General features: G+C 37.7%; 1 protein-coding gene across 2 annotated transcripts in view; it reads left to right on the top strand.

The window, feature by feature from the left end:
- The window catches only part of DNAlig4 (DNA ligase 4), a 462385-nt gene that overhangs the window by 376042 nt on the left and 70029 nt on the right, over window positions 1-16314 (top strand). For both annotated transcript variants that reach the window (XM_090384659.1, XM_090384660.1), the window contains one exon: window positions 13994-14132. In XM_090384659.1, the coding sequence (XP_090240785.1) occupies window positions 13994-14132 (139 nt within the window). The remainder of the gene's footprint in view (window positions 1-13993; window positions 14133-16314) is intronic.

The following is a 16314-nucleotide window of genomic DNA, read 5'->3' as shown; positions in this document are numbered from 1 at the left end:
CTAGATAATCCTGAAATGCCTCTTTAACCAGTGACTCCATTATTTTCCCTGGAACCAAAGTCAAACTAACAGGTCTGTTTTTACTCCTGTCACCCTTTGATCTCCCTTTGTGAATTGGAGATACATTTGCACATCTTCAGTCTCTGGGGTCTCTAGTCCTTCCTCTGAGTCCACGTTTGCTCTCATAATTACATTTAAGGGTTTGCTTACTTCCTTTCCCACAGCCTTTTCCCATTGTATGGATCCAATCCAACTCAGGTGCCTTTGTTATGTTTTACTTCAACAGGTTTTCTTCCACTTTTCTCTCAGTTATTACAAAATCATTTAACTCCCTGTTAGAGATTGATAAACATCTGGCCCTCTCCTCCTCGAATAACTCCTCATGTGTGACTGTAGATGCAAAATACTCATTTAGTTTGGCAGCTATCTGAGAATGATCATCTATACTCAAACCATTAATATAAAGTGGACCACTCTGTTCGGCTTTCGAGGGCCCACCCGTTTGCCTCTGAGCGGTTTCACGTACTCTTGAACTCTCTCTTCAAAGTTCTTTGCAACTTTCCCTCATGGTACTTGTTTGCTATCGGTCTCACGGCCGTATTTAGCCTTAGGTGGAGTTTACCACCCACTTAGGGCTGCACTCCCAAACAACCCGACTCCAAGGAGATCGCAACCGACGGAGACGGCATCAGCTATGGGCCTCGCACCCCCTTCCTTTTAGAATTTATACAAGTAAAGAAGTCTTTGCTGTTTTTCTTTGCATCCTTTGCCAAAGATTTCTCATAATCTGTCTTCGCTTGCCTAATCTCCTTTGTCACTTGACACAGACTAGATTATATCTGCCATAGGCTTCCGTGTCACCTGATAATTTATGTGCATCCCTTGAATTTTCTTCTCTGCCACAAGTCTCATTGGTTCATCTGACATCCATTTAGGCCTAAACCTTGAACAATATTTCTTAGTTGGTATGTAAAGCCTAGTAGCTTCCAAGATAAGTTCTTTGAATGCTTCCCATTTTGAAATTGCTGTTGGTAACATCATCAGTTGGTCCCACTGTATAGAATTTGAAAAATCTCTGAGACCACTCTAAAACCTTTATGAAAGGAAACACCCATCCCCTTACCTCTGATGGTAGTTACATATTTAAGTAAATCCCACAGCAATACATTGTGGTCATTGCCACCTAGTGTTTCCTTTATCTGTAAATTCTAAATGTAAGGACAATCACTGCTGATAATCAGACCAAGAGCGTTACTCCTTCTGGTTTCCTCTCTAACATGCTGCTGTAGAAAACAATCATCCAATAAATCCCCAAAAGCCTTGCTAGTATGGAAGTGACCAATCGTCAAGTTCCAGTCAATATCTGGGAAGTTAAAATTCTCCATTATAAGACACACTAATTTACTGGCCCACTCCATTTCTCGAGGCTCAGTGTTGGGTCCATTATTGTTTTCTGTATTTATAAATGATATTGATGATGGTATATCAAGCTTAATGTCCAAGTTTGCAGACGATACAAAGGTTGGCAGGGTTGTCAAGGGCACTACTGACACTATGCTGCTGCAACAGGATCTGGAAAGGTTGAGCAGATGGGCTGAGAGGTGGCAAATGAAGTTTAACATTGACAAATGTAAAGTACTACACATGGGAAACAGCAACCCCAGAGCAACGTATCAACTCTGTGGTACTACACTGACAGTGGTAGAGAATGAAAGGGACTTGGGGGTGGTTGTGCAGGCAGATATGAAGTTCTCTGAGCAGTGCAGATGGGCTGCAAGAGTAGCTCATGGAGTATTGTCAATGATACACAGGAATTTTTCCAGCAGGGATAAGGAGGTGATTATTCCCTTGTATAAGGCAATGGTCAGGCCACACCTAGAGTACTGTATACAGGTCTGGAGGCCTCATTTCAAGAAGGATGTAGAGCTGCTGGAACGAGTACAGAGAAGGGCAACAAGATTAGTGAATGGAACAAAGGGGTGCTCTTACGAAGAAAGGCTTAAGGTTTGCAAATTACAGTGCTGGAGACTTGGCACCAGCGAGGTGATCTGATAGAGGTGTATAAAGCCTTGAATGGTTTGAGCATGCTCAATGCTGATGGGATTCTTCCTCTAGCTCAGAATAATCACCTGAGAGGGCATAAATTCAAATTGAGGAAAGACAGATGTAGGATAGACGTGCAGAAATTTGCCTTTAGCCAGCGGGTGGTTGGTTGGTGGAACAGACTTCCATCCCTTGTAGTGGAGGTTGATAGCCTAAATAAGTTTAAGGCTCAGCTGGACAGGTATTTTGAACGAACAGAGGGGTGAAGTGGAAGTGGGTTTTTTTTTTTTTTTTTTGGCTGATGCTGCATAAGCTTGCTTTCTTGCATCAAATGCCTCTACTAATGCTAATGCTAATTTCTCTGTATAATTGTTCATTGTACTCATGAGAGTCATTAGGCCTAAAAAAACTGCTATCCTCATTTTTGCCTTCCCATTCCTTATGTTACACCAAACTGACTCAAATTGCACAATCCACCAATATCAACTGGATGCACTTCTCTAAATTTTGTTTCTTAACTAACAGCATAACCCTTCCTCCTTAATTGAACACATTGTATTTCCCAAATTCCAATTCTGCATTCCTTATATCTGTGTGAAAACCATCTCTGATATCCTAACAATATCCGCATTTGATATTTTGACCAGCACTTCAAATTGATCAAATTTATTTACTGTACTCCTAGCATTGTGTATATGCAAGTATACATGCACCTGTTCTTACTACTAGTTACTCTAACACATCCCATGTATTTATGTGTTTCATGGCTCTCATCAGTTCCTGAAATCCCCAGCAACTTGCTTTCCGGGCTGCTGTTGATTTCAATAGAAGCAGTGCAAGAATCATTTCCACCTCTGCCTGCAGCTACTGTTAATCTATTACTCTGTAAACCCAACCCCCCCAAGCTATCAGTTTTCCAACCCACCTAAAAGTGTACCCCTTGAGCTTTGCACAATCTCTCCAGGGTGGAATTGATTCACATTGCTCTCATCATATACTTCCCCCCCCCAATACAGTACTACGTATTGCACTATCTGGTTTTACGTTATACCTTACACTATCAATTTCAAGATATATGTTACGCTATTCACATTCTGTAACGTTCTAATATATTACAACAATGGCGGAAAGTTGTGAACAGTACAAGTTTTACCAATACTAAGTAATAACTTACAAAATCTCTATCTAAATTCAAAATAAACTAAGTATCATAATTAGGAATATAAAGCTACTTCTAGAAAATAAATTAAAAGCCAGTTAAGTCAATAAAACAGCAAAAATTTAAGTAAAACTTCGCCCACATGAAGCTACTCTCGTTCCCTAGTTGACTTCTTTACTTATGTGAACTCTGGAAGGAACGGGATGAATTGGATTGGTCCACTTGTATCAATGGTCCAGCTGTTTATGATCCTGCTCAAGTAGCTCACAAACTGAACGAGTATTTTGCGTCTACATTCACACATGAGGAGTTATTCAAGGAGGAGATGGCCAGATGTTTATCAAACTCTAACAGTTATTACAAATGATTTTGTAATAACTGAGAGCAAAGTGGAGAGAAAATTGTTGACTTTAAACATAAGAAAGGCACCTGGGGTGGATGGAATCTGTCCAATTTTATTAAAGGAGGTGGCAAAAGAAGTAGGCAAACTTTTTGTCATAATAATGAGGGCACACTTGGATTCAAGGGAGGTTCCCCTTTGTGAATTGGGGATCAAATTGTGACACAAATAATTACAGACCTGTTAGTTTAACTTCTGTTCCAGGGAAATTAATGGAGGCACTGGTTAAAGAAGCAATGCAGGATCATCTAGAGAAGACAGCAGTTATACCTCAGACACAGCATTGGTTTGTTAAGGGGAAATTGTCTGCCCAATTTGATTGGATACTATGATGTGGCCCCAAAGGAACTGGATGCAAAAAATAATTTTGCTATCATATACTTGAATTTCAGGTAAACTTTTTATACTGTTTCATATAAAAGACTGCTTTGCAAATTGGAACAGTTGCTGCTATAGATAATGGGATGGTTGAGCTGGAGAAGACTGAGTGCGGTAATCAATTTACACTGCTCTTTTTTGGGCTAATGTTATTAGTGGATTCCTCCAAGGGTTCGATGTTGGGCCCATTGTTGTTTCTTGTATTTATCAATGTTATTGATGAAGGCATGTCAAGCTTAATGTCCAAGTTTGCAGATGATAGGAAAGTTGGCATGGTGGTTGAACAGGAATGATGCTATGCTACTACAACAGGATATAGAAAAGTTAGGCAGATGGGCTGAGAAATGACAGCTGAAGTTTAACATTGACAAACGTAAAGTACTGCATATAGGCAGCAGTAACCCCAGAATAATGTACCGTCTGTGATAACTCAGGGTAATGGAAAATGAAAAAGACCTTGGAGGTAATTGTCAGTCAGATGTGAAATTCTCTGAGAAATGCAGACAGGCTGCCATAGCAGCCCATGGGATCTTGTCAATATGCAGGAACTTTGCTAGCAGAGATAAGGAGGCAATTATCCCTTTTTATAAAGACAGTGGTCAGGTCATGTCTTGAGTACATCGAGGGACATAAATTCAAATTGAGGAAGGATATTTGCAGAATTAATATGCAGAAATTTGCCTTTAACTAGGGAGTGGTTGATCGCTGGAACAGACTTGCATGTGCTGTTGTGGAAGTTTATATCATTAATAAATTCATGGAAGAACTGGACAAATGTTTTGAGTTAATGGATAGGTGAAATGGGAAGTTTTTTTTTTTTTTTTTTTGATTCTTCTGATGCTGTATAAATTTGTATCATTACAATCACAGTGTTAAATTAATTATTTCCTTACTAAAATGTAAAATTCCTTAGCTAAACACAAAAATATATATGCCCAACAAATGATTATAACCCTCGAGCTACTTACCACAATTAAAACCCTACTTCTCCACAGCACTACTCGTTATATGCTTGTACCAAAACACTGATATAATAGCCTTATGAAAAGATGTAACTTACAAAATCACTAGCTAAATTTAAAAATAAGCTAAGGAACATGACTAAAACTATTTAAACTATTTATAAAACACAATATGTTAATTAATCAAAAAGACAGTAAAAATTTCCAAAAAAACTTATCGTCCCCACGAGCTTAAAATTCTGAATCCTTGCACTTATAATCTCCTAACCAATAATCATCAGTGTCGTTTATGAAATTCAGAGACAACAGTGGTGCAAGAACCGATCCTTGGGTGACCTCACTTCTGACTTTACACCAATTGGAAGACTATCCATTAATGACAACTCTCTGCCTTCTGCCCTACAGCCACCCAGCAATCCATCTTAGAATTTTTCCAGTAATTCCAACATGTTCCAGCTTCTACAGTAACCTCTCGTGAGGGACTGAGTTAAATGCTTTGCTAAAATCTAAATAAGCTATGTTGAAATTGTTTTTATTTACGTCCAGCTCATTCAACTGTATCAAAATACTTACTAAGGTAGTTAAACATGATTTTCCCTTAAGACAACCATGTTGTTTGTTATTCAGAATGCCTTATCTATCTAAACATCCCTGGATTTCACTCTTAATGATTGCTTCTAAGATGTTCCCTACCACTGATATCAGACTAACCAACTTTGCTCTTAGAATCACCTATATGTATTGATGATGTGTTGGCACTTCTCCAATACCGAGAAATCTCTCCCAAGTCCAAAGATGCTCTCATAATTAACTTAAATGGTTCAGTACACTCCCTGACAGCCTCCTTCAAAATCACTGGGTACATGCCATCAACTCCAGGAGCCTTACTTGCCTTCATACTCAAAAGATTTTCTAATAGACAGTCAAAAATCTGTAATTTTGAAATCACTAATTTCGTATGCCTCAGCCTCACTTGCATAGCTCTTCTCAGCACGAAGGGTCTTTTTTCAGTAGAGACAGATGAAAAATACCTGTTCAATTCATCCTCAATATCTACCCCAGGGGCTCACATCTGGTGAGTATGGGCTTGGTACACCCAGGGTCCTGAGCTGAATATCATCATTCTTCTCTTTCTTGGTGATTTCCTTCTCCCTCTCTCTCTCTCTCTCTCTCTCTCTCTCTCTCTCTCTCTCTCTCTCTCTCTGTCTCTCTCTCTCAGGGTAATTCAGAAAATTTTTTTTGGCTGGTGCAGCCTAAGCCTCAGGCTTCCTTGCACCATATAGCTAATAATAATAAAAAATCACCTGGGTTGTCTAAAACCAGTGCTTTTTTTGTAAAAAAAATGGGTGCCAGTACTCATTCTTTGCTATCAGGAAAAATTAAAAATTAAAAGGATATGAAATTCCTTTTAATCTACTCTAAAAAATATTTTTAGAGTACTTTGTACTCTAAAAATATATCCTCATATTGTTACTTTAGTAGTAATGTTTTTAGAATAAGAACAACAAATTAAGTATATTAACACAGTTTATTAAGCATACATTTATTATTCAAGTATATAAAAAAATAAGTAAAAAATAATAACGTAAGTAAAAAATAATTTTAAAATAGTTTTTGTAGAATATTCCAAATTTTTATTAAGTTCTCATCCGACACTCTATGTCAGGGGTCGGCACCTTTTTTGAGTGAAGAGCCATTTTTGATCTAATTAAAAAAAAAAAAAAAGAGAGACAGAATCCGAAAGGCTGCGCACCTCAGCTCAAGCTGGGAGGAGGATGGATGGAGGGGGGTGAGAGGAGAGAGTTTTTTAAGAAATGGAATAGAGTGGGAAGGTGTTTATTAAAAAATATATATTTTTTGAAATATTATTTATTAATACTGAAAAAAATATGCCAACTTCTTTCCTTCCTTATTGTGTGTCGGATGCTGAATGACGTTTCCAAAGCAGCCATGAATCAACATATTTTTCTAGATTGAAGTGGGTCAGCAGTGGGCCTACAATTTTAAGAAACAGTAGTGAAGAAACTGTTTTGTCATCAACGAAGTGCTGGCGATCAGATTCATTTGTGGAAATCCTCATTCACATTCACTCAATGAAATTGGTATCGTACTCAGAACATTCATCAAATTCTTCCGAAACCTTATCAATTAGGTATCTTCAAAATCCACGAATTGCATCTCTTCCATTTAACTGAAACCTAATTTACAGTTTTTTAACTTCACTTTCACCAAATGCCTACAAATCATGTTTAGAAAGATTAATACCTTCATTGTCCTCATTTTCCGTCTCTCGTCATCAGTATTGTCACTAGTTTTTAAATTTGATTTTTTTTTTGAACTGTCGAAAATGTCGGTGTCATTTGGATATTCAGGTACTGCGACCATGTAAACAGAGATAGGGAAAATTTGTGGGAAAATGTGGATAACGCACTTCCGCGAAATGACAGATGATTATTTGTCGGGGTAAAAGAAAATCACCCTCTCCTAATTCTTGAACAGGGTGCTTACAGTTGATTCACAGCAGTGTCCAACCTACAGTCCATGAGGAAAATGAACTAAAACAGCATTTTAAATTTTGTTAACTATCATTAAATGTTTTGTTCAGTAAATGTAACTTTGAATTTTTTCAATATGGTCCCTGTACGGGAAAAGGTTGGACACACTGCAGTAGAAGGTGGGCCAGAGCCCATTGGGAATACACCTTGATCTGCTCACTCTTGACTAGCGCGACTCCTGTGTATATGGGACAGGTGGTCAGATAGGCTTTACCAGGTACCACTAAGTTGTAGAATGGTAACCCCTTTAGCTCTCTTAATTCGCGCAGCAGCACCAATTGCCTGAAGGCCAGAAATGCGAATAGTGCCTACCGAGTTAATTCTCTCTTAATCTGTTCACTATATGAAAATTTTCTTCACTCAACGGAAACTAATTTTATAAATGTGTGGCATTTATAACACATTTATAAATGTGTGGCATTTGGATGCAGTACCTTTTTTAACATTTACAAATGTTAGTAAAGGTACCAGTACACCGTACCGTCCCAAAAAAACCACTGTCTAAGACTTATTGTTAGCCCTCCAATCTGATTATCTTTTTTCTTCTTTTTATTCACAAACATGAAAAATTCCTTATCCCTGTTCTTTGCTCTCTTAGCCAATGCTTTCTTACACTCAGCCTTGTCCTCTCTAACTTTATCTGTGGTATTATTATAAATCATCTTGCAGTTAGAATTAGCATTAGTAGAGGCATACGATGCAAGAAAGCAAGCTTATGCAGCATCAACCAAAAAAAAAAAAAAACCTCCCATTTCATCCCTCCATTCATTCCAAATGCCTGTCCAGCTCAGCCTTAAATTTATTTAGGCTATTAGCTTCCACAACAAAAGATGGAATCCTGTTCCACCAATCAACTACCTGCTGGCAAAAGGCAAATTTTCCGCACATCTATTCTACAACTCTTTCCTCAGTTTGAAACTGTGCCCCCTCAGGTTCTTAGTCTGAGCAAGATGAAGAATCCCATCAGCATTCAGCTTGCTCAACACATTCAAGTCCTTATACACCTCAGATCACCTCACAGGAGCCTACAATCCAGGTGCTGCAATTTGCAGAACTTAAGCCTTTCTTGGTAAGACCACCTATTTGTTCCCTTCAACAATCTTCTTGCCCTTCTTTGTACTCGTTCTAGCAACTCTACATCCTTCCTAAAATGAGGCCTTCAGACCTGTACACAGTACTCTAGGTGTGGCCTGACCATTGCCTTGTATAACAGGATTATCACCTCCCTGTCCCTGCTAGCAAAATTCCTATATATCATAGACAAGACTCTCAATGACCTACCCTGGCAGCCCGTCTGCACTGCTCAGTGAACTTCATATTTGGCCTAATGCGCCAATAAAATTCAAATCAAATCAAATCAAATCATATTTGGCTGCACAATTACTCCCAGGTCTTTTTCACTTTCCACTTCCCCGAGTGTAGTACCACCCAGTTGGTACGTTTCTCTTCAGTTATTGCTCCCAATATGCAGTACTTTGCATTTGTCAATGTTAAACTCCAGTTGCCACTTCTCGGCCCATTTTCCCAACTTATCTAGATCCAGTTGGAGTAGTATACTGTCTTTAATATCATTAACAACCCTGTCAACCTTTGTATCATCTGCAAACTTGGACATTAAACCTGATATACCTTCATCAATATCATTGATAAATATACAAAACAACAATGGGCCCAACACTGAACCCTGGGGAACTCCACTAATAACATTTGTCCATGAAGAGCAGTGTCCATTGATTACCACTATCTGTTGTCTCCCACTCAACCATCCCTTTATCCATTGTTGCCATACCTCTCCAATTTGTACAGCAGTCTTCGATGTGCAACGGTATCAATAGCTTTCCTGAAATCCAAGTATATGATATCAAAATTACTTTTGGCATTCAGTTCCTTTGTGACCACATCATAGTAAGCAATCAAATTGGTCAGACAAGACCTCCCTTTGACAAACCCGTGCTGTGTCTTAACTATTACTGCAGTCTTGTCTAGGTGATCCTGCAATGCTTGTTTAATCAGTGATTCCATTTTTCTCCCTGGAACACAAGTTAAACTAACAGGTCTATAGTTACTTGTGTCACCTTTTGAACCTCCTTTGAATTGGTGATACATTTGCACACCTCCAGTCCATGGGGACCTCCCCTGAGTCCAAGGAAGCTCTCATAATTATGGCTAAAGATTTGCTTACTTCCTTTGCTGCCGCCTTTAATATAACTGGATAGATCCCGTCCACCCCAGGTGCCTTCCTTATGTTTAACTTCAACAATTTCTCCTCCACTTTGCTCTCAGTTATTACAAAATCACTTAGCTCCCTGTCAGCGTTTGATAAACTTCTGACACTCCCCTCATTGAATTACTCCTCATGTGTGAATGTAGATGCAAAATACTCATTCAGTTTATCAGCTACTTGAGCATGATCATCAATATTCAACCCAGCTATGTTAAGTCAACCAGTCTGATTCATCCCTTTCCTTCTAGAGTTTACATAAGTAAAGAACTCCTTGCTGCTTTTCTTTGCATCCTTTGCCAAAGATATCTCATAATTTGCCTTTGCCTGCCTAACCTCCTTTGTGACTTGATTATTCAGAACCTGCCATATGCTTCTGTATTGCCTGATACTTTATATGCATTTCATACATTCTTCTTCTCTGCCATTAGCCTCATTAATTCATCTGACATCCATTTAGGCCTAAACGTTGAACAGTATTTCTTAGTTGGAATCAAAAGCCTAGTAGCCTCCAAAATTAAGTCCCTGAAGGCTTCCCATTTAGAATTCACTGTTGGTAACATCATTGCACTCTACAGAATTTAAAAACTGTCTGAGACCTCTGTAGTCACCTTTACGAAAGCAAAAGCCCTTCCCTTTAGCCTTAACCTTGATGGTAGTTACATCTTTAACTAATTCCCACATCAATACATTGTGATCACTGTAGCCCAGTGGTTCCTTTATCTGCAGATTCTTAATGCATGAAGAATCACTGCTGATAATCAGATCAAGACTATTACTCCCTCTGGTTGCCTTTCAAACATGTTGCTGTAGAAAACAGTCATCCAATAAATCTACAAAAGTGTTGCTAGTGTGCTGGTGACCAACCCACAAGTTCCAGTCAGTATCTGGAAAGTTAAAATCTCCCATTATAAGACATTCCGATTTACTGGCCCACTCTATTTCTCTGCACAATTGCTCATTATACTCATCAGATTCATCAGGCCTATAACACTCACCTACTCTCATACGGCCTCCGTAGCCGAGTGGGCAGGAGCGGGAGTGCAGTAGCACACGCTCTTTCAGTAGACCGGGGTTCAAGCCCCTGACTGCTGAATACGGTCGATCTGCCAACCAGCACTGGACCAGCGTGGCAGATTATGGTCCATTTCCCTCAGCATGAATTGTTGAGGAGGCTTCCACCCTGCAGTGGGTTGATAATGGCTGCACTTTACTTCTTTTTTTTTTTTTTTTACTCTCATTTTTCCTTTCCCAGTGCTTATTTCCCACCAAAAAGACTCAACATTCTTCACCAACATCAATTGGATGCACTTCCTTAGATTTTATGTGTTTCTTAATTAACAGTATAACCTTTCCTCCCTTCCTATCCTGTCTATCCTTCCTATACACATTGTACTCCCCAAATTCCAACTCTGCACTGCCTATATCTGTGTGACACCACGTCTCTGATATCTCAACAGTATCTGCCTTTGATGTCTTCACTAGCACTTCAAGCTCATCAATTTTATTAACTATACTCCTAGCATTGGTGTACATGCAAGTATACATGCATCTGTTCCTGCTCCTAGCCACCCTAACACAGCTCACGTATTTACTTGTTCCACTATGACTCCCAGGATTCCTGGAAATCTCCATTACCTTGCTTTCCAGTCTGCTGCCCATTCTAATAGAAGCAGTACAAGAATCACTTTTGCCTCTGCCTGTGGCCACTGTTAATCTTTTAGTCCATGTATCCCCCCAAGCTAGCAGTTTTCCCAACCACCTAACATTGCCTCGATAGCATCAGCAAATATTCTTCCACAATCTCTATTTAAGTGTATCCCATCCTTGTAGAAGCAGTCCCTCTTCTCAGCAAGCACAGACCAAGTTGAAAAAGATTCTTCCCCTTGAGCCTTGCATGGCCGAATTCATTGACAAGGCTCTCATCATTATACTCCCTCCTATCGTGTCTGGGCAGATTTGCAGACACTTTCACATTCAGCCCTAACTTGCGACTTTTTATCAATATTGACCTGTACTTGTTGAAGTTGTTGTTGGCTTCAGTACTTTTTATTGCTCTATTACTATCGTATGCAATCTCTTTCTGTTCTATTTGACTGTCCAGCTCTGCATTCTTTCAGAGCTGGGCAGTCATATTGCTGAAATCCTCCTCCTATTGCAGGAGGAGGATTTCAGCATCCTCCTCCTGCAATATTGTCTTAATTGTATGTTGCATTCATGGCTTCTATGATTTTTGCTTTAAAGGTATTCCAGAAATCAAGTGTATTCTCCCTCTACAATTTCCCCAATTAATTCATGCCATAAAGCACCTTAAACTGGCAAAGTCCCCTTTTCTGAAATTAAAACCTGTCCCTTTACCTTTAACTACCACAACACCTTTTTTCGTCTTCCAACTGATAATTGCATGATCACTACCTGCCAATGCTTCCTGTATTTTAAGATCTGTTATGTACCTAATTCATAAGTAGTGATGAGGTCAAGAATATATTATCTCCTAGTGTTATCTATAACATAGCCGATACAAATAATAATCATCTCATCTAGTTTATTTTAAAAAAAAATTTCCCCATGGTTAGTTTCCCCCCCTACTCCAATTAATCTGGGGCACATTTACGTCACCCACATATGACGTTCGTGCTTGCTTTCCCATTCCAATTGAAACATGACACTACTACCCCTTCTATCTTCCCTAAGTACATTATACCTACCCAGGGCCGTGCGGTAGATTTTCTCAGTATGATGCAAGTCTTCGAAATGCCGCCCCTTAATGGTTCAAATTGTATTTTGATTTCGCTGCTTATGCCGCCCCCTTATGGTGCCACCTGATGCGGCCGCCTCTCTGTATCATAGCACGGCACGGCCCTGTACCTACCATAGTGGAACTCATTATCCCCAATTTCTTCATGGCACCACATTTCTCTCAGCATTATTTGTCCTAACCATGAGTTTAAATTCAGCCATTTTATTGACAAGACTCCTGACATTACTGTAATCACACTAGAAGTACTGCTTGAAATAAACTAATACTTGACTAATGGATTGTAATACTTATTAAATATTAATTTTTTATATTTTTCTACACTCCTGTTTTATACCCATATTCTATACACCCTATCGTGATACCATATTTCTGATATTCCTTATTGTATTTATTGATTTTGTAAATGTAGTACTATCTCTTAAATCCCAAGTTCAATAATCCAGCACTTTTTTACAAACTTCATGTTTAAAAAAATAAATAATTTAGTATTATTGCTTCAGCTGTTGTAAATTGTATGTATATGATTGTGAAATTTTACTTTAACTGCCTGGAGGAATTTCTTCCCTAGTGTGAATCACATGTATGCCATGATACGACTGGACATTTCATGAATTCAGCTCATGATATGACTGAACATTTCATGAATTCAGCTCATGATCATGACTGGACAGTTCATATCATAGCATACAGCTGATTAATAACGAAACACTACTAGAATGTGATGACTGAAATTGTTTTGGAAGTTTCGGAAGGTATGGGAAGATATTCTGCAATGATTTTTATGAAGATATTTGAAGTGAGCAGTACAATATATTGCTCACTGCAGAATATCTTCCCTTGCCAACTGAAGCAGCTACTGTGGGAATATTTTCTGATTATCACATTCTACACCTCATCTTTTACTTTTTAAATTTCACGTGACAGTGTGAATGACAGTATCCAACAGATATGATTTTGAATAACTCAGTCATATTTTGGCTTGAGTTTATTGACATCAGGAAATGTTACTTGAGGAAGCTTCCCAGAAATGTAATAGTTGCCAGTATGAAAGTTTGTTTCATACCAGACCAAATTTTGACTTTAGTTTTCTAGAATTTTTTATTTTTGACTCTTATTTTCTCTAACTAAGTTTGGTTTTATGTTTTGCTGTTTATTATATTTTCATTTGTTGCAAAAGAAACTTTACCAAGATAATCAGTACACCATTTGTCGTAGTAGCAATGTTACATAGCAGCAGAGCAATCCATAATCCCTTTTTGTTTGTTGTACTGCACACATTAGTGTAGAAACTAGTACTGCCACTTAGCTCTGGGAGAGCTTCTCATTACTTCTGCTTTGTGACACCCTGATCAATTGACCTGTGGATTATTTTCTTGAATATCAATAAAAGAGCTTGATTGTTCTTTTGTGTAGTATAAAAATGCTTTTCATTTTCCAATTAATGTTACAAAAATGTTATTAGTATTTATGGATTTTATAATTTTTAAGATTTATTGAATTGGTTTTTTTTTCAGGGCTCCTACCGATATGTGGTATTCTTCAAATGCTACAAATTCCAAACTTCAGAGAGATTATGATGCATATGGGGATAGTTATACATCTGATATAAATGAAGAATGCTGTAAAATGCTCTTTGAAAGCATGACAGATAAGGTAAACATATTCTGTTAATTAATTTTGGCAAAAAAAAAAAATAATAATAAATAAGTTTCAACTATATAGACCTTGGTGGAAGAGTGAACTAAAGAAAATAAAACAGTGGTGTTCTTTTACTATGGCCATTTCCAGCCAGTCAGTTGCAGGAAATTGAAAAATAGAAATGTCTTTACCCATTTACTTAGTTCCCCAAAACTAGAACTTGCACTACTCTCAAACCAGTATCATGTATTAAAAGAGCAATAGCTGATATTTAATAATAAGAAGAAGGAGAATGAATAAATACAAACCTCAGGCCTTACTAGAGACCCCTAGCCACAAGTTGTACTGGGACCATGCCATAAGAATGGACGTGAAAATCCTGCACAATAGATCAGACATTACCCTTGTTGACAAGAAGGAAAAGGCTACCTATCTGATTGACATAGCGGTGCCCAACACTGGTAGCCTACAGAAAACCAATGAGGAAAAAAATTAGGAAATACATGAACCTAAGACAGGAGATCAAAGAGATGTGGCATATGCAGCAAGTAACAACCATCCTGATCATCGTGTCAACCACCAGTGTGGTGCCAAAGACCCTACATAACAGCCTAGCAGCAGTATGTCTCCCAGATAACACCTACAAGGAACTCTAGAAAGTCACAATCCTGACTTTCTAGAGTTCCTAGACTCTCTAGCAACAACAACAACAATAATAATAATAATGATAATAATACAGTATTTATTTCCAAAAATAAAATTGAAGAATCTGTTAAGAAATAGTTAGCTTCTTATCAGCAAGTTTTAATTAATATAAGGAATCGACATAAATACCTTATACAAAATAACTCCACCATCTTCCCTCTCCAAAAGGGAAGGGGAGAAAGGAATGAGCATCTTGATTCCAGCTAATATAATAAACAACAGAAAAAGGAATGGGATATCCTTTTCTGTTGTTTAGAAGGGATATCAAGCAAAAAATATCATTAAGTCCATTTTGAATTATGGGTTTTGTTTTTAAAATATTACTTGCCAAAAGAATAAGCATTTTTAATTTGAAAAATCAGTTTACTTAAGTGTAGGTATTCCTGAATCCATATTTGTTCCTGGGTGTGAGATGATATAACACAGGAGTTATTTGTAATATAAGAGAGCACGTTAGTGTAGAAACAAGTACTGCCTCTTTTATACTCTTTGTAACTGTAATACAGTGTGTACACTTAGCCGTTGTATTAATAGTTGTAATAACTGTAGAATGTCTACTATCTTCATTATTAAGGATTAAATTTAATTTCACTTTTTTCAGAGGGGTACATAAGTTTAAACTTGAGACAAACCTGATTTCTCTAATTATGATCATTCCTGATGTGGTTACCTATAAGTAGCTTAAATATTCCATTCAGAAAGTTATTAATATTATTATTATTATTATTATCTATATGGTGCAAGGAAGCCTAGAGGCTTATGCTGCACCAGCCAAAAAAAAAAAATTTCTGAATTACCCTGAGAGAGAGAGAGAGAGAGAAACAAAACAAGAGTCAGAAGTAGAAGGGAATCACCAAGAAAGAGATGGATTATGATATCCAGCTCAGGATCCTGGGTGTGCCAAGTCCATACTACTCACTAGATGAGAGTTCCTGGGGTTAATGCTAGCTCTGGTTCAGATATTAACAGCATAGTTTAGAACTGAGTCTGTTAAAGCAAAAAAGATGGATATTGTTGTAGTCAGATTCTGCTTATTTTGAATGTCATAAAATAAGTACAGCAAGTATCTCAATTTGCATTCTGTGAAATTAATATGTTTAGCCCAGTCAAAAGAATGGTCTATCCACAAGCCCAGTTATTTATGCTGAGATACTCGTTATATTTGTTTCCAAGAGCAGGAGTTATATATTAACAAGTGTAAGCAACTTTGGCTATTAAATCTTATTGTGGATGTGCATTCAGTAATCTGATAAGAAGGTTTCATTAATAATGGTTTGTTTTGCTTTCACTGATTACAAGTTTGTTATCATGTGTCCAGTTCTATATATTAATTAAAATCTATCTATAAATTAGTGGTCATTTGAATTAAATTCTTACTTGTAACACACAAGTAAGAATTCTATCATCTGCAAGAGAGTAGTAACATAGAGTGAAAATACAACTTATGACCAAGATCTTTTTAATACTCTACGTATAAATAATGACTCACAGA

This window comes from Mastigoproctus giganteus, chromosome 11 (assembly GCF_048544385.1).
Source record: "Mastigoproctus giganteus isolate SK-2022 chromosome 11, ASM4854438v1, whole genome shotgun sequence".
Taxonomy (NCBI): Eukaryota; Metazoa; Arthropoda; class Arachnida; order Uropygi; family Thelyphonidae; genus Mastigoproctus; species Mastigoproctus giganteus.
Note: the sequence above shows the minus strand (reverse complement) of the source record. Positions and strands in the feature narration are given on the sequence as shown.